This window comes from Porites lutea, chromosome 13, assembly GCF_958299795.1.
Source record: "Porites lutea chromosome 13, jaPorLute2.1, whole genome shotgun sequence".
NCBI classification, from domain to species: domain Eukaryota; kingdom Metazoa; phylum Cnidaria; class Anthozoa; order Scleractinia; family Poritidae; genus Porites; species Porites lutea.
In genome coordinates, this window is record NC_133213.1 from 14,310,019 (window position 1) to 14,331,163 (window position 21,145).

Consider the following 21,145-nt stretch of genomic DNA (forward strand, 5'->3'; position numbering starts at 1 on the left):
CAAAAATATAAAGTCCCTCAAGCAAATGCACTTCAGTTCTTTTTCTTTATGATTTATGCCGTGAAAACCAAAATGCACTCAACCCCTGAAAAATTCCTAAAATCAAGGTTTTACAAAAATTGAAGATATTTCAGATTTAGATAAGAACATTATGCAAGGACAAGCCCAGCCACATGGCAATTTTCAAAGGTAATATAAAGAAAAGACACCACCTTAAAAAACTAGCCTAGAATGTTTAATAGACAAAAAGCTACGCGATCCTGCACAGATAAATGGAAATCTCCAGGATTAAAAAAAAGCATCAACTCTGCAAACCTTGTTCCCAGGCCCAAGCAGAAAACAACCAGTTGGGCTTAAAAATGTTTTAAAACAGTTTGATTTTTGCTTTCCTCTTTTGGATTATAAAAATAAATCTGAGCATTAATTTGTTTATGAGAGACAGTTCTTTCTAAATAATTTATTTATTTCAAATGATTAATTATGACTTACTTGCATAAGTTTCTCAATTTTCTGAGCTTCACCCTTTGAAAAATGGTAAAACAGCATACATTGTGTTTAATACCCAGTTAAGAGTTTCATTGAAATTAATGTTAATTAATACAAAGAGGAGCAAGATGGTTTGATCTTCCAGCAATCTTAAACTAAACCCTGTAACAATTAACAATATTATTATTGGACAAGGTTGAGCAAAATATCGTGATTTGTCTGTGCCTTCGGCTTTTGGAAATCATTGATCTACGAGACACTGACAAATAACAATATTTTGCGATAACCGAGTTCAATAATTGTTTTATCATTCAATCACCGAGTTTGTTTTTTTAATGAATATCCTCAGGAAGTGTTCAGCGATCTGCCATTTTCATGCAAGAGTGATCACAAGAAGGAGAAAAGCATGGTTTCCTTTACGCATGTGCAGAATATTATTTGCAGCCAAACACAGTTGGATGGCATTGCGCATGAGCAGACCATTATTTGTAGGCAGTTATTTGCAGGTCACGTGGTGGGCTCTCGGCCAATGAAAAGAAAGAAAAATTTGCTTCGAATGATAATGTCCAACACTGACCAGCCTCCTTCCAATCCATGCTACAACCATTACTTGTACAAAGGCCTTTTCTGCATAAAGAAGTTCATGCAATTGAAATATACTTAGTAGCAGACTTACAGGCAAGATAAAGCATGTCTGATAGACTCTGAGAGCTTCATCAACCTCCATGCCAGTAAAATCCAAGTTTTCCACAAACACTGACAAATAACAATATTTTGCGATAACCGAGTTCAATAATTGTTTTATCATTCAATCACCGAGTTTGTTTTTTTAATGAATATCCTCAGGAAGTGTTCAGCGATCTGCCATTTTCATGCAAGAGTGATCACAAGAAGGAGAAAAGCATGGTTTCCTTTACGCATGTGCAGAATATTATTTGCAGCCAAACACAGTTGGATGGCATTGCGCGTGAGCAGACCATTATTTGTAGGCAGTTATTTGCAGGTCACGTGGTGGGCTCTTGGCCAATGAAAAGAAAGAAAAATTTGCTTCGAATGATAATGTCCAACACTGACCAGCCTCCTTCCAATCCATGCTACAACCATTACTTGTACAAAGGCCTTTTCTGCATAAAGAAGTTCATGCAATTGAAATATACTTAGTAGCAGACTTACAGGCAAGATAAAGCATGTCTGATAGACTCTGAGAGCTTCATCAACCTCCATGCCAGTAAAATCCAAGTTTTCCACAAAGCACCTGTAGCAAATGAAACAATAATTTTTATGAGAGAAAAGTTACAACCAAAATACTGAACAAAACTCTGAACTTAACATTTTTTTATATTGACACAAAAACTTAAGAGATTATGAGGAGAGAAGGATAGGATCCTTCGATTCCTTTTTCAGCCCCAGTAGCCTTAGTGCAAAGAGGTCATCATTTTAGAGATAAGAAAAGCCAGAGGAGGAAAAACACACAAAAGTATTGTCAAGTACTTACTTCAACACTTCCATATTGAATTCATTTTGCAAATTTCCAAGATATTCTCCAAGTTTCTGTTTACTAATGCCTGGTTCTGTCAACAGAAACTTTGCTACCATCTCAGGGTTATCTTCCAGTACTTGATGGGTAACAAGGTAGTTGATACCTTTCTCTGGCTTCCTATATGGGTAGCACAAACGACACAGAAATATTATGATCAGATGCATTTACAGGGCTCGAAATTGTGACCGACACGGTCCCCAATGCGACTAACAATTACACTTTCTCCTTGCCGACTAAAAATTCTGGTTTAGTCGCCACTTTGGTGACCATATTTCTCTATGATTTAGATCCAAATAATTTGGATGTTTGTTTTAACTTTACTCTTTTAATTATTAAAAGAGTAAAGTTAAAACAAACATTTCATCTTATCTTGCTTTGCTTTCATCGTAAAAAATGTGTCAAATCACATAACCAAAGCCAGTTTACCTCTAACTTTATACCAACTTCTGTCTGCGATACCGAAAAATACCAAAAATAAGCCCCTCCATGTATAAGCCCCCCAAACTGGTGACGCAAAAAACCCTCCGTTAAATCGCCCCTCCAAATATAAGCCCCCCCCCGGGGGTTGTACTTGGAAAATTGCCCTCATATTATACAAAGTAAAATGGGAAATTTACTTCCAGCTATAAGGCTAGCCCAATTGATTTGGAAACGCAAATTTCCCTCTGTAGATAAGCCCCTCCAAAAGCCCTGGGGCTTATTTTCGGAATTTTACAGTATTTTCTAACAATCACATCTGATTGATCGCACCATACTATGAGCTGCATCATTTACCTTATACAAACTGGCGACTAAATGTTTGCATCTGGCGACTATATTTCTTCAGTTGGTTGCCAAAAGGCAACCTGAGGATTTTATTAATTTCAAGTCCTGATTATTTAGGCCATATATTATGTTAAAGGTTGAATTCAGGTCAATTATTTTTTAAAGTCTAGGTAGATTCTAACTTCCTTTGTCTTCTAGCACTAACCCACGAGTAATTGGGGCTAGGAGACCAAGGAAATTGAGAATTGACCCAGGTTTAAAAATGTTATCCTCAATTTAATTTTGACCTTTGACACTCAGTCACTTCAGGAGGGTGTCTAAAGATGACGAAACATGACACTACAGACAGGGATTAAATAACTTTAGTCCAAAAAACTGAATTTTACAAGCTACATTTTTCAATTATTGTGATGTTTCATTGTTACCATGCTTTTATGACTTATATATACATGTATATAGAGTGTTTTCACATGACATCATGGTAGCCATAATGGTGTTCCAGAAGAATGAAATGGTGGATATGTTGGTGTACCAAGAAACTCTTTTCTTATGGAAACATTTTCTTTTGTTCCAATAAACCAGCATAGATGCTGGCAACATAGATAAAGGTTCTCTATACAAATGTATCATTGATTATTGTTAGCAAGATTTGGCTGGAATTCAAATCCTTGACCTTGCACCTCAGACTGGCACCCGGCCACTAAGCTAACCAGGAAGTTGCTTTGAAATAACTGGTTGAATTTCAAAGCAACTTCCTGGTTAGCTTAATGGCAGGTTGCCAGTCTGAGGTGTAAGGTTGTTAATTGTGGATTTGAATTATAGCCAAATCATGCTATGCTACCACAGAGGCAGGGTTGTCGAACCTCCATGTCCTCAAATAATATTACTGAGAATTGATAAGGGATGATAGATGGCATCATAACACACAGCACATGATGTCAGTTGTGCAAAAATACTCGTTGACTGTGATAGTCATAAATTTGTGATGACACAAAACACGCAAAAAAGATGTTGTTGGCATTGTAACATTTGACTTGATTCATTTACTTCCCACCAATCATATTATTGCTTATATTACAATGGAATACCATAGTTTATGAGGAAACGTTTGATGTTAACAATAACAAGCTCAAACAATACAAAATAGTTGAAATTTTATTGTCGGAAAGTTAAGTCCACTGAAGAAATGGCAAACTTCAGTGATTATCAGGGAGATCTTACAATCTAAACTGGAGACCGGGAGATAAAATCCAAACTCTGCAGTCTCCCAGATTATCCGGGAGAGTTGACATCACTCCAGAGGCAAATAATTATTACGAGTGAATGTCAATAGATCTTATACATGTACCTGTTGAAATGATTTATGCCAATCCTAGTTTCCAGCTTCTGAGGTTTGGGTTCAAACTCTGAGTAAAGACTTAAGGAGTCGTCATCTGTGCTAGCAGGACCAGAAGAGGGACAGAGTCCATCAAGACTGTCTACACTACTAAGATCTCGTCTAGTCATCTCATCTCCTAATATTCAAAGACAAAATTTAGAACAGACATTTAAAAAAGCTTTGATTATCCTGTGTTGCTTGGGAGAGCTTTCCATTCTAAGCTATAAGCTTTGAAAAGTTGTCTTCTCATACTCAAAATATCATTATAATCCTATAATTCTCAAAAATACTGTAAATTAATCCATAAAGCTATAGCTGTATTTTATTACTGGTTAATATACATTTTTAATTTTTAGATTGCTCTTGGAAATTGAAATGCCACTGTGATATTTTTTAATATTTCTGACTAAGAAAGTCCAGTGGGATCACTTCACGTTAAGATATCACATAGACCTATAAGCTATCCATTGTTCTACTCCCAACAGCATACAAGGACTGAAAATGGGCGGGCTGGCTTTATTAGACGGTTGATTAGTCATAATCCTTACTTAAATAATGACCTATTTTCAAAGCACATGCTCACTTCTTTGCAGAATTTGCAAAATTTTGTTAAGCTCTTTTAATCCAAACTTTATCACAGACTTTTGAGGGATTTTCCCAAAAAAGCCTCTGTTTGTTTCAAGGTCAGTTGCTGAAAGAACCACTGTAAACTAATGGCATTCAAATTATTTCTATCCAGAATTAATTTGCTTTTGCATCATTATTTTTTTCAACCCATTCACCTCTGAACCACCCATAACCGCCAGTGAAGGTCCACATCCCTTTTATCATTTTGTGAGATCATCAGTTTTAATGTTCAAGGACAACTTTGTCGGCTAACTTGTTCAAGGTAAAGAGATCTTCAAACTTTACTAGAATGAGCACGATTCTGAGTCAAGGAGGCCGGAGAAATTTTGGCCCCAGACCTCCCCCCAGAATGATCATCCTTTTAAGTAACCACAAGCCCCCCCCGGCCTCACTATCAATCTTGCTCTGTCCCTGCAGTAAAAGCCACTACATTCTATTTCACATGTTTACTGTTGCAGGTAAAAACCCTTCTCAAGTTAAACCAGTACTCAACTTAGTTTGTTTCCTAGCCATTATTATTCATACAAGACAATGGCAATTCTGGTTTAGTCTGAGAATAGATTTTACCTACGGTACAAGATAAGTCCTGTAAAGAGGAGCAAAAGTAGCAGCATTTTATTTTGGTGTTCTAATATTTTATACAGTATAATCGTACCTGATTCATCACTCTCAATCACAGAGCCATCTTCATGAAATGTTTCCCTCCGTGAACTTTTACACAGATCCCCATTAGGAACTTGATTAGAGACATCACCTGCAGCGCTTGGTAGTGTTTCAACATTATCAACAATTTCAACCTTGACATAATGTTCTGTTTCACTGGTAACACTTCCTAGTCTTGCATTGGCCTTTTCATCAGGCAATTCTTTCTGTTCACTCTTTGCATCACTGCTCTGTGGTGTCATACTAGCAAAGATAGAGGTGAGATCACTTGGAAGAAATTCAGTGCTATATCTTTGGACCTCTCCACCAGGGAAGCTATTGATATTATCTATGATGAGAATTGACTTAACTCGCTTATCACCACTTTTCTTCTTCTTTATTCGTAGCACTGGAGTGACCTGACTTTCAGAATTAACTGCTGTAGGGCTCGTAGCTGAAGAGCGAGGATCACTATTAGACTTTGACCTAAACGAGTCCTTCCCTGGTGTAAAAGAATGTGTTCTCATCCTTTTAAACTGTTTGTTCATTCTGTACGTACGATAATAAGCTTGAATGACTCGAGCAGCATGGTGCGCCTTCAATTTTCCACCATACTGTCTCTCTAGAAACATCACACTCCTCTCTTGAAGTTCAGGACTTAGTTCATATTTTCTGTTAAAGGACTTTTGTCGTGTTATGCTGTCATTCCGTTTGACTGATGTTTTAAAAATGTCTTTCTTTTCAGATTTCTGTGTACCTGCAGGAGGTTCTGGCGTAATGGTGATTATAGGAGATCGCAGAGGTTCTGGAGTAGTAAAGACTTCTGGAGTATTCTCACTTCCTTCAGTTGAAGAAAGTCTTTCAGATGGAGTTTCAAAAGACTTTTGGGAATCTTTGATTTTGCTGAAAAAAGGAATACTTCATTAGATTTAGTACATTAAGGAGATGTACATGTAAGGGGCATAAGCAGGAATCTCAGAAACAGTACTTCTTAAGAATCCCATGAGATGATATTGTTCAATAATAATGCATTAGTAGCAAGATTTTTAATTCAATGTATAAAATATACACGCTTATGCCGTATGTACACCATGGGCTTTTATAGGCTTTCTTCAACAAAATGTGCATGTTATGATCAGTCAGAACGAGCCCATTATATCTCCATAATTTATACTCAGGCACTACATCAATTGAGGGGTGTTTACATGGTACCAGCCAGTAACTTTTGTACTTTTTTGAGTTCAATACAGGTCCCTCTGAGAGCCCTATATCTGTTTAGAACATACCACCAAAAAAATGTTATGCTGGCACAAATTCAACTGTAAGAAACTCAAAAAGTGTGAGAAGCAATAATTATTGCTTGTCTAGCTTTTCGGCTGTGTTGATGACAAAAATCCCTTTTGCTCATTGAAAACTCAACAATGCACTTTCACATTCTTATTGTGTATCAAAAAATATTCATAATGTACTTGCTTCAATGATGGTGCTAATTTTAAGGAAAAATTTTAATATTATTAACAAATACAGTGAAACTCGTATTAAGCGGACACCCTTGGGGAATGCTGTAGTGTCCGCTTAATACAGGGTGTCCACCTAATACAGGTTTCGATAGATAACGTCATAGGAGGTGTCAAATGCCATTCAAATGAACAGTAGAGACGTTTATAATACTCCCAGAGACTATGACGATATGTGACCCTTCACGCGACTTGGGGGCTCACGCCGTGAACACGCCGTGAAAAATTCACGGCTACCGTGAAAATTTCACGCAGTGAAAAAGTTTATAATGGCCATGAAAATATTTTATGCCATGAAAAATTTCAGTCACCGTGAAATTTAATTTCACGCCGTGAAAATCCTCCAACAGTCAAAATGAAAATTAATGTAACATTGTTTTCAAAAGTGTATTGTTTAGATGTCATGCAAGCCTTTATTTGCCTAGATGAAATCGCTAAAAAAAGACACCGAAGATCGCCGAAGATAATCAACAACTGCATGATTCCGTCTTTGTATTCTCTAAATTTACAACCAAAGTATCGTTTAAAATTTAAAAGAATTTGGAAGCTTTTATCTCTTCCACGAAGTTATGCAAATGCTAGACTCTGTGGCGACAAGATGAAGAAATATGTAACGCATGTTTTGATATTGCGTGATATCTTTTGGATTTATTTCATTTTTACCCTTCTGTTCAGATCGTTGTAATGGCGAAATTTTGAGTATAACATTTAGCAATGCGACAAGGAACTTGAAGTGGAGCATGATAAATCAAGCAGAGTTTGCCTGTGTGATGGATGATGATGGGGCTACAAAACTGCAGATAAGATCAGTCACTTCACTGCAATGCGCTTCGACACAGACGACAATTATTCCGGTTTTAGGAATGGCAGTTATAGTTAGTCTTTACGCAAAGAATTTCGTTAGGTTTCTTGAGTGAAAACCTTGCCATGTCTGGTAAATAACTAATCGTCTCTGACATCGACATTGGGAGAAATTTGCACGTTGAGGAGAAGAAAAAAAAGAGCCAAAAGTCACCGACTGTTGCAGTTACAGACAATGTAAACAATGCAAATTGACATGAAACACACGCAGTTCCGATCGTGCATATCTAATAAAATACTTGCCATGAACACATTAAAATATCGACAAGAAATTGTGACTAGTTTGATTGTAATTTGTGGTTTTACAGGCCTGAACGCGGAATAGTCTGAATACGCTTTTTTTAATTTTTGTCATGAGCTATTTAAAATGGCTTGAATATGCTGAGAGAAATATTTTTTTTTGCGTGGGATCAACTTCCACAAATTTAGCTTGACGTGACCAGGTATTCTCGTTTTTTCCCAGTTCGAAAAGGGGCGAGAAAAAACACACACACAAAAAAAAACAGGTTAGATTTCATTCACCCTCGACATGTTTCACGGCGTGAAAATGTGTTCACTCTTAATTTCACGGCGTGAAAGTTTACACCGGTTGAATAATCACGGCGTGGAAGTCTTCACTGATCTTTCGCAACATGATCAGTTTCACGCCAAGGGTGAAAAATTCTCACAAGGAGTGAACGGGCGTGGAATTTGAAATTCACGCCGTGAAAACTCTAATTCACGCACTGTGACCGTGAAAAAAATTCACGGTTTTTAGTGAAATCCATAAGCCCCCTTTTCGCATGAAGGATCACATATATATTTGCATTAATTTCTTTATTAAAGAAGACCAATATTTTGATCATAGTACCATAAACATAGATTGCAACTCAAATTTGAAGATATAACTCAGATGAGTGAAACAAGCTCTATACAAACTAAAGGAAATAGAATACAATAGTGTACTGTCAAACTAATCAAATAAGTTTGTCAAGTCACGTTTTTTAATGTAAAAATCAAAAAATTTGTGAGTGGAAATCTTTCGCATTTCTGGTGTCTGGCATGTTGGGTGGTGGAATAGTATAAGTGTCCGTTTAATACAGGTTGGCAACAATAGAAATGACCATTTCAGGTACTTTTTAGGTGTCCGCGTCCGCTTAATAAAGGTTTCATTTAAAGTAAATAAGGGAAATAAATTTGGGGACCTCAGCTACTGTCCACTTAATAGAGGGTGTCCGCTTAACACGGCGTCCGCTTAATACAGGTTTCACTGTAATCAAGTTACCAGGTAAAAAATGGTTACAAGACATTTTTAGTAAAATTTCCTAAAAAACTACATTGTTCTGGACTCAAGGTGTACCATAAACATAAGGAAGTAAAATTAAGAATTGTAATTAATAATTACAAAATTGTTATTGTTTTGAAGTGGCTGCATGGTTTCAATCACAAAATTACATAAATACTAAAAGCCTTTCTCCTCTTTATAAATTACAATTAACTTACATAGCTGTTCTATTTTAAATTATTTCATAAATGACCGAGTTATGGAGAATATTTGATGAGAGTTTCCAGAATGTGTTGTCATTGAATACGTGTAAATATTCAAGAGTCCACATTCCCAGAACGAAACCAAACTACAAAAGTTATTAAAAGTGCTTAAATCTGATCGAAAGGATGAAAGCCGAAAATACTAGTTAAATCACGAAGGAGATAAGATTAAAATTAAGGGCACAAAACATCACACAAATGCGTAAGCTAATTTCACTTTCTCTGCACGAAAAATGCGAGGAAGGATCGTGAATGAATGAGACTGATTAGAAATTAAAAGCAATTCACCACTTCATTATTTTAAGATATCTAATTTCACTAAACGAATATCTTTCCTCACCTGCCCTTTTCATCCGGTGTTTTTGTTTCGTCAGCATTAGAGTTGGAACCATTTGTCCTTTCTTTGGCTATCTGTCGGCGGAGCTCCTTTCTTTCTTTCTCAAGTTCTCTCACTAGCGACTTTAGATTTTCTATTTCTTCTCGTTGCTCGCGTATAATTTTGTCTTGCTTCCAAATACATGCTTTTAAAGTGCCGACCAAAGAGTCGACACTTGACAAGGCTTCTAATGTGGACTGTATTGAACTCATTTCGCCGCTAAACAACAAGTTAAGGGCAGCACCGTAACCATCCCATCGTGGCGATGAGAAATGACCAGCCAATAGCCCGCCATTTTGTTTACATCCGTGGGCGAAGTCTCCGAAGATTTTTCAGTCCGAAAAAGCCATGTGACTGATCAGATGCCAATCATATTTCAGAATTTGATATGACGAAGGGGGCGAGAAATTTTCGGATACTTTCCGACGTTCCTCTAAAATATATTCGTAATTCAACTTCCGCATAGGACGAGGAGAGTCACAGGAAGTACCGTAATGTATGTCTGTGGTTTCGTCTCAGACGGCAGAAATCGTGCACAAATGCAATTTCAAAATATCAGATTCATTAGCCAGCAGACAAATAAATCACTACGTACGTTTTTGGGGTATTTTTGCAAGGAAACACACACCCATAACGGCAATAGCAAAATTTCATCTTAGTAAACATTTATACCTTCGTGATTTTTATTCGTCATTTTAATATATCTGTAGACTACGAGTAGTCCCCCATTTTTCCTCAGGGATAGTAGAGCGTGCGAAACGCGAGGGCGCGTGAAAATCACCCCACGCGAGAAAAGGTAACACGCGGTGGGGAGAGTGTTACCGCGTGTTACCTTTTCTCGCGTGGGGTGATTTTCACGCGCCCTCGCGTTTCGCACGCTCTACTATCCCTGAGGAAAAATGGGGGACTACTCGTAGTCTACTCGTAGTCTAATATATCTGAAACAAAAACACCCGTTGTTTAAAGAGCCAGTAAGCCGCTGGTTGGCACAATCATATCAACAGGTGATAAAAGAATAAAAATCTTTGGCACCCTTTGGACTCCTGTTTATATTTTGTCTTCAAAGAGCTTGTGTATACAGGAAAGAGGATTCACTTCTGCGTAAATCCTGTGTGGTGTGGCGGGGACCATCCTAAGAGACTGCCCATGCCAAGTTTCCTTCAGCCGTCATTGTAGTCTAAGAACTTATTTTGTGACATTCTTTCTTGTGGTCTGGCCTTTTTTTTCCAGGCCTTGGGCCTATTTCTCAAACTGACCAGCTGTTGTTAATATTCGAGATTGAGGTTTTAATTATTTTGCAGATAATTTTAAAGATAAGACTATCAGTTAAGAAAACAAAATGAACTAGTTTGTTAGCTAGGACCCCATGCTTTATCTTTAGATTTTGTTGTGAATTTTAAAGCTAACTGGAGAAACAGGTACCTGGACCCAACAGCATGTGACTGTGTTAAATTTAAAGCAAAGACATACGGTATTGTATTCGAAGATATGGGTGCCGCAGGAGACACCTGAGGAGATGGGAGGGATGCTTTCCAGGCTAACATACTTTCAATTTTGGCCACTCAAGTAGCTTTGCTCACAGTTTTTTTTTTCAGTCTTGAGGGCGTAGACTACGAGCAGACTCTTTTTTTTCTTAGTCCGTCTAGCGAAATGCACGAGACACGAAAATACAGCTGAAAATAGGAAGCTTAAGCAACCACCACGACGACCACAACGACGACTTCAAAAAAACAACAAGTTTATGATCAAAACAACAGCTCGGTACGTGCATCACGCTTTTTAGTACATTTTTTTGACGTCCACTGCACGACTACGACGTGAAACCTCCGAATTTGACGCTTTAAGGTGATGTTACACAGGACGATTTACATTTTCTCGCTAAAAAGTCATTTCTTTTTTGCCCATTTTCCCATTTGTTAGTTTCTATTATAAAACTACTAATAAATGCATTTTCTCCCTAAAAAGTCATTCCTTTTTTGCCCATTTTTCCATTTATTAGTATTATCATTGTAATATTTTAAATATGTTTCGTTAACTTTCACTGTTAAAGTTCTTTGCGGAAAATATTTTTTACTATTACGAGTAAAGTCTTTAAAATACTTTGCAAACATCTGATGACCCATTCGCAACGACGATTTTTAGCGCAACACACCGTTGCAATGTTGGAACAATGTTGCAAGCATTTAAAACAATGTCGCAACAATGTTGCAACGCTGTGTTATGCTAAAAATCGTCGTTGCGAATCGTCTCGTGTAACATCACCTTTATGGAGGACGTGGACATACTACGACGAATTTCCCTTCATCTTTTTGAGCCTGAATAAAATCCTTAAGAATTCAACTCCAGGAAAAGTCGCCTGCATTTGACATATTGAGCGGATCCAAATAGACGCGATTAAGTTTGAAAGAACGCAAATTCATTTTTTTATCGTCGTTTTCACTGCCGCCGATGTCGTCCTTGCTTAAGGTCCCTAATGACCACGTGTGTGGCTGAAGGCCTGGAAGGCGCGAGACAGGAGATGTTGGTGCACTTGTTTTGCGCATCTTTTGTTGCCCACGCGCACGCGTGCGCTCCCCTCATTGTATCTGAAGAAAAGGAGAGACTGCTTGCAGTCTTTGAAAGCATGGAGGAAAAAAATCTGAGTATGAACGTGATAAGCAAAAACAACAAGACAGAAAACTGTCACATGACAACTTTTACTTTTACTTTTAATAATGCTTTCAATTTTCTTTGTTTCTTAAATATTACGACACCAAGGGAATTGAGAATCAAACTATGTTGAAACCATTTTTACCTGATGAGTTTCATTGTGTCAAGAACTACAGCATAAATATATAATAATACGTTATTCTTTTGGTATTTCCCTTCATTTTTACACATGCCTGCAGATATTTGACAATACCTACATCCTAAAAAAATGCAGCCTGGAAGAAAGTGTATTGTTCTGGTACTAAAAAAGACAACCATAATGTATTCGTTTCAAAGAATGATTGTGCAAAAAATGGAAGATTTGAAGAATTACCTATTGTTGTTTCTAAAGCACTGCTCAGATTTAAGCATTGTGCTTTTTTTGTATTGTCAAATGTTTAAAATCCAAGTATGTGAGATTAACTCATTCTTAATGAGGCTGAATTGAAACAATCAAGAAGAATAGCAAAAATGTACATGGACTAGTATTTCACTTAACAAAAACTTTGTAGACGTATTTTATTTTTTTAAAAAAAAGAAGTGAAAATGAGTTGATATATTATTATATTTTTTTATTATTATTAGTGATGTCATTAAAAATCAAATTAGGTGCGGTGCATGGAATTTAAAAGCTCCAATAGCTTTTAAAACGGTTTAGATAAGCAGCAACTTGGGGACTTTATTGTTTTTGCTATGCCTTCACTCTTAATGGAAAATGATTTGGTTTCATTATTCTATTACTCCAAAAATACTCCTAAAGTCTAGCACGATTTAGAAGGAAACTATGTGGAGTACAATACTGTTTCACAAGATCACAGTGGTTTTACAGAAACTTATGACTTTAATCCAAATCCAGATCGCTATCACTGTCATCTTCCTTTTTAGGCTCTACTGTTGTTGTTAGCTGGCATTCTAATTCCTCCGTTAAAATGCCATTTCTAGAAGGAATAAAAGTTAAATATCAATGTCAGCTGAGGTAAACAAAAACAACCTGAATCAGCTTATAGGAAAATAACATCTAAGAGAAGTTGCCTTAAGAACAGCAGGACCTTAACAGAGGAATGCAAGGAAATTATAAAGCCCTATATGATGTAGCCCGTTATCCCACACATATAAATGTTCAATACTTGTTTAATGTAGTGTTAAGGAAGCAGACAAAATAAGTCCTGTAAGAAGAGAGATTTCTATGTGAAGAATTGACACCAGATAAATAAAAATTAAGCACTCCCCTAAAAAAAGGGGATCCCGTTGGAAAGGTTATTTCCAACGTGCAGTTCAAGAAACCATCCTTGCCTACCCAATGGAAGGTCAATGCTGGAAATTCCAAGCAAGAGGAGGGCTTGTAAGGTCAGAATTTTAAAAGCAAAGTATCAGCCTAAATAGCCTGCAAAAACAGCCGTCAATCTCTTCTTGCCCTTTGCTACTTGGGACTTATGTGCAAGGAGGGCTCAGTGCACCATGTTGGTGATCACAGCTGTAACAAAATAGATCAAATTTTGCCATCATGCATAAGAAGCCGATAAATGTGCATTGAGCCTGAACTCCATTGATTGTGCATAGATAGTTACTTCATGATGCCTTTATCGAACGTTAAGTCTGCTTTCATCAAGCTTTTTTCAAACAATTATCCATACATCATTGTGCCTCTCCCTTCATGCTTAAATGAGTTATAATGGTTAAATGGTGCCTTCATCGTGCTTAAAAGGAGCCTTCACTGTGTTTAAATGGTGCCTCAAGGACAAAGGCACGATGCACAAGTGACAAAGAAGAATAATCAAGCCTCGATGCACAATAATGGATTGTGCACTCTGGCAATTTGGTGCATTGAAAATTTTGTCTAACACTAAAAAGGTGTTTTTTATTCAATAACCACAAAAATTCATCGATAAATTTTAAACTTAGAAGAAACTTTGGTATATGTGCATCTCTAGAAGCCTTGTCTATTCTGGTCAATACAGTTTTATTGTAGAGGTGAATGAGATCAAAACTTTATAATTTTTAGTGAAAAGTAGGGCAAAATGGCACCTTTTAACTACACTACATTTCGTGGACAAAAAATTTATTTCATTAAATATTTAAAGCTTTATGCAGAGAGAATGTACACAATGTCATGCACATTGACTGCAGAGCATTCATGCAGAAAATAAAGTTTTTATACACAAGTTTAGAGTAACTGTAACAGTTAATGTAGATCAATGTAGCATTAGACCATTTTTTACAAAAATGTGGTCACCAACATCATGTGCATGGCCTGAGAGACTGCTGTTTTTGTAGGCTACAACTTGAACAGAAATTTCAAGAGGGTTTGGTTGGGGGTGGGGCTGCGTCAAACTAATTAATTCTCCGTGGGGGGATGGATATTTTCTGAAGCAAGATTCTCAAACTTCAAACGACTGTCTTAGTAGTTAGTGGCTAACTGATATTACAGCTGGGCTGTAGGCAAACAAGGATGTCTATAAAGGAATGCGAAACAAGACCAAGAAACACTCCTTTTGACTTAGGGGAACTGAGCCACCTAACATAGGAGAACTAAACTACCTGCCATTGTAAACATGAAAAAAATATTTAGTCAAGAGATTAAACAAAAAAAAATACGACCTAAGTCAAAAGGAGTGTTTCTTGGTCTCGTTTCGCTTGCCTGTGCTCATGTGGTACTGTTCAGTGTTTCTTCAATCTCTCGTATTAAGTGATTTAGGGATTGCAGTGACCGCAACGCCAACAAGTAGTTACTAGCTATGGTGCTGCCATGCCAACACTCTTCAGCTAAATTTGAATTGGGGTATACTTACTCAATTAAATAGCTTTCTACATCAACAGCATAAAAATCTTCACCAAATGTGTCTTCAAGTTTGACAAAGTTTCCGACCATTTGTCCACCTTTGTAAACAAGTAAAGCAGGAAGGCCTTCTTTTCTCTGACACCAAAGAGAAAATAAACAAAATAAAGAGACAGAAAAATTAGCACTGTTAAGAATATATAAACATTGTCTAGATGTTATGGTTTTAACCTTGCTTGGAGGAGGAGTGGTGGCTGAGCAGTTAACAGGTTTAAAGCCTTACCATTGTGTTGTTTCCTTAGACAAAAAAATTTATTCCACTAAAGGGGAAGTTACACATGTCTGAAAATAAGAGTTCCTTATACTGATATTAAACTACTTATCAAGTAGTGAGAATCGATCATTACGTGCAGGTGGATGACAGAAGATCAGACAAAGAAAGAGTTGTGTTCGGCATGCCACAAGGCTCTATATTGGGCCCTCTGTACATAGTAGACTGATAAAGCTCTTGATGAGTTCCTGTTGGTTTAGAGTTGTTACTGTGATTACTGAACTTACAAAATGTCTGCTGATTCCAGTATCATCAGCAAAAATCCTACAGAATTTTACCTAAAATAACAATATAGCAAACATATGCATGTTAGTTGTGAAAATCAACCACAGTAGTTTTCTTTTTCCAATAAAGTCAGAAGAAGGGTGCAGTTGTTCAGAAACACAAAATTATAACCACATCATTTCCAGTGCAGCTTGCTTTTGGGTGAAATAAACCCACATCAGAAGGCTCCATTACTTGAGTAGGCACACAGAGCATTGTGTTTTTTTAAAAAATATAGAAAGGGGGATTCCCATAGGATGCAGATCCATGAACAAAAAATGTCATCTGCAAAAAGAAGATACCCACTTAAGGACGTTTCCTATGACATGCAACTTTCCTTTAAACAAATAATAAGTTCATATTTTAGAGGAATCCCCATTTTAAGGGGATTCCCCTTTGCTGTTTTTGCAATCAACTGGTGCCTTAACTCAGCTCAAGATATAAAAGAAAGTACGTACATTATTACTTCAAGTCCAGCGAACAAGACTGGTAATAAACAGATCCTGTCACAGCTGTGAAACACCATAAACCTAACATTAGGGCCATTTATACAAGAAAAATAAGACACGTCTTACATGGGACGCGTCTTAAATAAGACGCGAGCTTTCCGTATAAACAGCACATTTCGTCTAAAATAAGACGCGGCTAAGCTAAGACGCGTCTTATTTTAGAACAGCCCTTAACACCTGTTCTTAGATAAGACGCGTCTTAGCTAAGACGAGAAAAACTACGTATAAATGACCTTCGCGTCTTACATAAGATGCAAACGCATAGTACACATGCGTTAATTTTTGGCGCGCCACGTTGGATTGCTGTTGCTACTGGCAACATTCACATGAAAACGAGTCAAGAACAGAAATAAGACGCAAACCATTTATACGAGCTGTTCTCGTCTTAGATAAGACACGCTCGTATAAATGGTACAGTTCGCGTCTTATTTAAGACACGTCTTATGTAAGACGCGTCTTATTTTTCCTCGTATAAATGGCCCTATTGTGCAGTGGATTTGACAATATACAACTACTGATGAAAGGCATGATTACTTACCAGCGAGTATTGTTGAGCTAAGCACTGTAGACAGCCATTCATTGCTCTGCAGCTTTGAACATCATCGCTATAAAGATGGATCACTACCACAATATTGGGGTCTTCTTTATCCACGGCATCTAGAAACTGCTGTTTGCCTTGTAATGGTAGTACTTGTCCAAATTTAGGTCTGAAAAGAAAGGCATAAGAGTTTGCTGGAGAAGTTCATTTCTTTTGTGTATGTCCAAAGAAATAATTTTTTGAAATTCACCACTGTGACTCAACATGGTGACAGGGGATGAAACAGGACTAACGTCCCAATTTATATCACCCCTTCATTACCCACCCAGCCCATGAAAATTTGTACCACACCACTGGCCAGGGACAACATCTCCTATTCTTTAGGAACAGTAGCATGAGCTCTGTTATGTCCCACAAGAATCAGAACAGTGAAAGAGGTGTGACATGAGGCCTATGGTTTTTCGTCCTTATCCGAGAAGACTAGAATGTCTAAAGGCAGCACATTCTCAGTCCGTTATTTCAAGACCCTGAGTGTTGGTCCGGCCAGGGTTTGAACCCATAACCTCCCACCTGGCAGACCAGCGCTTATCCAACCAAGGTAACCGGATGGCGGTTTGTTCAATCAAGCTGTCTAACAACTCAATGATGAAAAATAATTTTTAGCTTGCTCAGTTACAGATTAAATGAAAAACCTGGAAAGTTTTAGTCTCCGTTCCTGCTCTTGTTTTAGTTGTAATAGTCTCTGAAGATGATATTGTTGAATAAACTCATCTGTGTCAAGCTCCAGCTCTTTCAAAAGTTCTTTTTCCCTTTGGTCATCCAGCTATATTTCAAAAATGAGAACAAACAAACAAAAAAAAAAGGTCACAGGTGGATGAAGAAAGAAAAGGTCCAGAAGGACAGCCTCCGGGAAACACAGCTGACATTATTTGTTTATTTGTGTGGCTCATGAAGGTAACTAAGGTAATGAAGCTATCAATCCCATTTTCATTGTTTCACAAAAACGTATAAGAATAAACAATCTGAAGACCACAAATAAGTGCAAAAACTGATGTTTTGAGGAATAATAATATTTCTAATTTTATTATTGTCATCATAATCTAAACCAGGTTTAGGTTATTGTGGCTTTTCCCTTTCTTCCTTTTCTTTCCTTTTTTTATTTTCTGGAAAACAGAAGTATTTTGTTGAATTTTAAATAATAAAAACTAACCAACTTACACTACTCTGGCAAGAAACTGAAAACTTTTCAGCCAACTTTTTCATTTCCTTTTCTTTCTCTTTCCTCTGTTCAGTTTCCAGCTGTTTATAGCGACGATAATCCTGAATGACACCTTTGGGTCCTGTCTGCAAAAAAAATTCAAAAACAATAAAACCTTAATTTTCTTTATAAAAAAACCTTCTGTAACTATCTCTCCCCCCCAACAAATTATTGCCCCTTCATAACCCAGAGTGAGCAAGCCCTTTGAACACATGTCAGGCCCATTTATTTTAGAATGAGTTGGTAAAAAATTTAGACTATTGCTTAAGCATAAGCTTAAAACTAATCAGCAAAAATCACAGTACAGAAAATGGTACATTGGGCATTTTCATGAAATTATTATTATTATCATTTTTTGGGTTTTACATATTAACCTACTGGTATTGATGTGCACACATATGGAACAGATAACTTCCACTTTTAAGGAAAAAAGTACTCAAATTGTGTTGACTGCTAGCTGTGAAAACACCATGAGGTAGACAGTGCTAGTGCAGGGGTTGCTGGACTCCTCTGACTGATTATTGGACCCAGATTTACTTTTATAAAATACGCCATCTCTCCTGGATTATCATGGAGCCTCCTGGATACAGCACTGATTTCCTGCTCTCCCGTATGGGTCACCAAATCTCCTGGATAAAATGGACCCCTGAGCTTTTCTGTGCTTTAGTTTGAAATTTGGCCCATTTTTTCTCAAAATTCGAACTTTTTATTCATTGTACAGTTTCCAGAACATTTTTGCACGTATTTAGAAAGCGACAAAGATTATTTCATCATTACAATGATGAAAGCAAATTTTGATAGCATGTACTTCATTTATGACTTCACATAATGGCCTAAGCCAAGGTGGCTGGGTCAACTTGTGGGCGGGGAAGGGGGGTTGGGGGTCTGTGGGGCTGTTGATATTCGCAGGGGAGAGGGGAAGTGCAAAATAGAAAGTCTCCAGATTTAAGATTTCCTGAGGTTGGCTTGGTCTCTGCTTTTGACCTGTGGTAAATTCCAGGGTAAAGATAGGGGCAGTGCTCTCAACCCTCCCGGATAATCTGGGAGACTCCAGATTTTGGACTCTATCGCCAGGTCTCCAGATTAGAGTGTGAAAACTTTTCGACAATACTTAGAGTTTCAGTGTTTGAGGTACTTTAATGTTAACATGATCATCAAACATTTTCACATAAACTTTGGTATGCCATTGTAACTTTATAATAATATGATTGATGGGAAGTAACAAATACCTTTTTCGCGAGTTTTGAGCCATCGTAATTTTGTGGCGATCTGAGTCAACGAGTATTTTTTTGACAAGTGGCGTCATGTGTCCTGCACGATGACGTCATCTATTGTCCCTCCCTTAGTTCCCTATCGATATATTGATTCTCAATATTTAAAGACGGGGGGGGGGGGGTGACAGCCCTGGGGGAGGGGTACTCAAGGGTGGGGTGGGATGATAACACATTATAGTTTTTCAGCATTGAAGAATGAACTGTTAAAGACAGCAATCAACTTGTCATGACAAGGTTACAGGAAGGTTACTGAAATGTTTTTAGCAAGATCTTGGTACGCCGTAAATATACCAGATATGACCTTTTTAAAGACATCATGAACATCAGAAAAAAGGAGATATCACTTAATCAATGAAATCAAAGATTTGTAGCCTCACCTTGGGCACTTCAAGGCGAAAATCTGGCGGTGCAGCAATGCCACCAATGTCTATAACATCGTCTCTATTGTCTTCTTCAGAAATATTTCTATCATCCTCTTCTCCTTCACTCTCAGAACTCGACACGTAGTTCTGGCTCTTGAAACCAAGAAGTTTATCGTCCAAAGTGGTCATATTTTACCAGCAATTTAGAACAAAATACAATTGAAAGATGAAGGCAAATCGAATCAATCGAATTGTCACACTAGACTGAAACAACGATTCCATCCGCTGACCGTTGCTTCCTTTCCCCACTCCCCTGGCGAACAGAAAGTCGGGTCACGCTTTTCCCAAAGGACGTATTTGTCATTTCAAGAACGCTTTATCAAAGGCGTATTCAATTAATTAACGTGTTTCAAATTCTTTAATTCTCGAGTGACCGCAGTACAGCACGTTGTTGACGTTGTTATTCAATTTCACGCTCACAAATTATTCTTTTACACCTAAGAAAAACTTTGTACAGTGTCTTTTCAACTCCAAATGCCAACTTTAAAAAGTCTACAAAACAACAAATTGTTAATTTTCTATGTGTAATAAACAGATTCCGTATGTAATCTTCGAAATGACCTGAGCTTTGCATGAGAATAACAACATGCAAATGTTTTAGTGATATTTTTAGCATTTGTTGTGTAAGATAATAACTTTAATATTCGCCATGTGAAAAAAATAACTTCGGTTAAATGCCTAAGTCAAGTTTTTATCTGTCAACAAGGCCAAGAATTAAATTTATGAAAATAATTACACATTTTTTAATTTTCTTTTTTACCTTAGAATTTTTCCCCTTCTTAGATTATATCAACAGAATTAAACTCAAAATATTCCCATTCATTTAACCTTGACTTTTATAAACCACAACTTACCAACAACGTTTTAAACTTCTGAAAATATCTAAAAACAATTTCAATTAGAAGATACATCTAAAGAATTAAAACCTGATCGCTTAAGAATTGAATTGACTTCATAATACAACACGAGAACTGAATGGACTTCATACCAAAAATTAATGAGCCATAATGCACAAGACAATTTCACTTGTTGTGTCAGTGCCATTTCTAACGGGTAAAAGAAGCAGTATTTTCAACTATACGCAGTAAATATTAAAAGGATTCAAACAACTAATCCAAAGTATGATTAAAATAAGATAAGGATAACTCTAATCCACAAAATCCGAGGTAAAACCTAATTGATCTGTTAAACCATGTAGGATTTATCAATTTGTTTTAATCAAGGAAATCTAATGAATAGGAAGCTCTTTCACACTTTGAAGTCATTGGCTTTATTTACATTGTCGGCATTTCTTGCAATGCACAGCATATAAATACCAACTCATTATCTGATTATCAAGATCATATTCCACAAAATTAGACATTTT

At 37.0% G+C, this 21,145-nt stretch overlaps 2 protein-coding genes across 3 annotated transcripts in view; both read right to left on the reverse strand.

Annotated features, from left to right (window-relative positions):
- Positions 1-10,047, reverse strand: part of LOC140922608 (uncharacterized) — a 21,246-nt gene extending 11,199 nt beyond the window's left edge. For both annotated transcript variants that reach the window (XM_073372589.1, XM_073372590.1), the window contains exons 1-6: positions 9,684-10,047; positions 5,452-6,341; positions 4,140-4,305; positions 1,982-2,143; positions 1,660-1,741; positions 490-522 (exon numbers count right to left, since the gene is read on the reverse strand). In XM_073372589.1, the coding sequence (XP_073228690.1) occupies positions 490-522; positions 1,660-1,741; positions 1,982-2,143; positions 4,140-4,305; positions 5,452-6,341; positions 9,684-9,931 (1,581 nt within the window). In that variant the 5' untranslated portion in view covers positions 9,932-10,047. The remainder of the gene's footprint in view (positions 1-489; positions 523-1,659; positions 1,742-1,981; positions 2,144-4,139; positions 4,306-5,451; positions 6,342-9,683) is intronic.
- Positions 10,048-12,464: 2,417 nt separating this feature from the next.
- LOC140922681 (phosducin-like protein) lies at positions 12,465-19,992 on the reverse strand. The gene is made up of 7 exons (XM_073372673.1): positions 19,735-19,992; positions 18,044-18,169; positions 17,518-17,648; positions 16,826-16,994; positions 15,742-15,792; positions 15,197-15,321; positions 12,465-13,345 (listed from the first exon to the last, which is right to left on the reverse strand). The coding sequence occupies exons 1-7, from the start codon at positions 19,906-19,908 to the stop codon at positions 13,249-13,251; spliced, it is 873 nt and encodes a 290-aa protein (XP_073228774.1). The 5' UTR covers positions 19,909-19,992; the 3' UTR covers positions 12,465-13,248.
- Positions 19,993-21,145: the final 1,153 nt, after the last annotated feature.

Coding starts and splice junctions, on each gene's coding strand:
- LOC140922681 (XM_073372673.1), bottom strand. CDS start 19,908: ATGACCACTTTGGACGATAAACTTCTTGGTTTCAAGAGCCAGAACTAC. Junction 17,649..18,043: donor CAGTTTCTTGCCAGAGTAGT/GTAAGTTGGTTA, acceptor TTTGAAATATAG/CTGGATGACCAAAGGGAAAA. Junction 15,322..15,741: donor CTGGAATCAGCAGACATTTT/GTAAGTTCAGTA, acceptor CTTTGGTGTCAG/AGAAAAGAAGGCCTTCCTGC.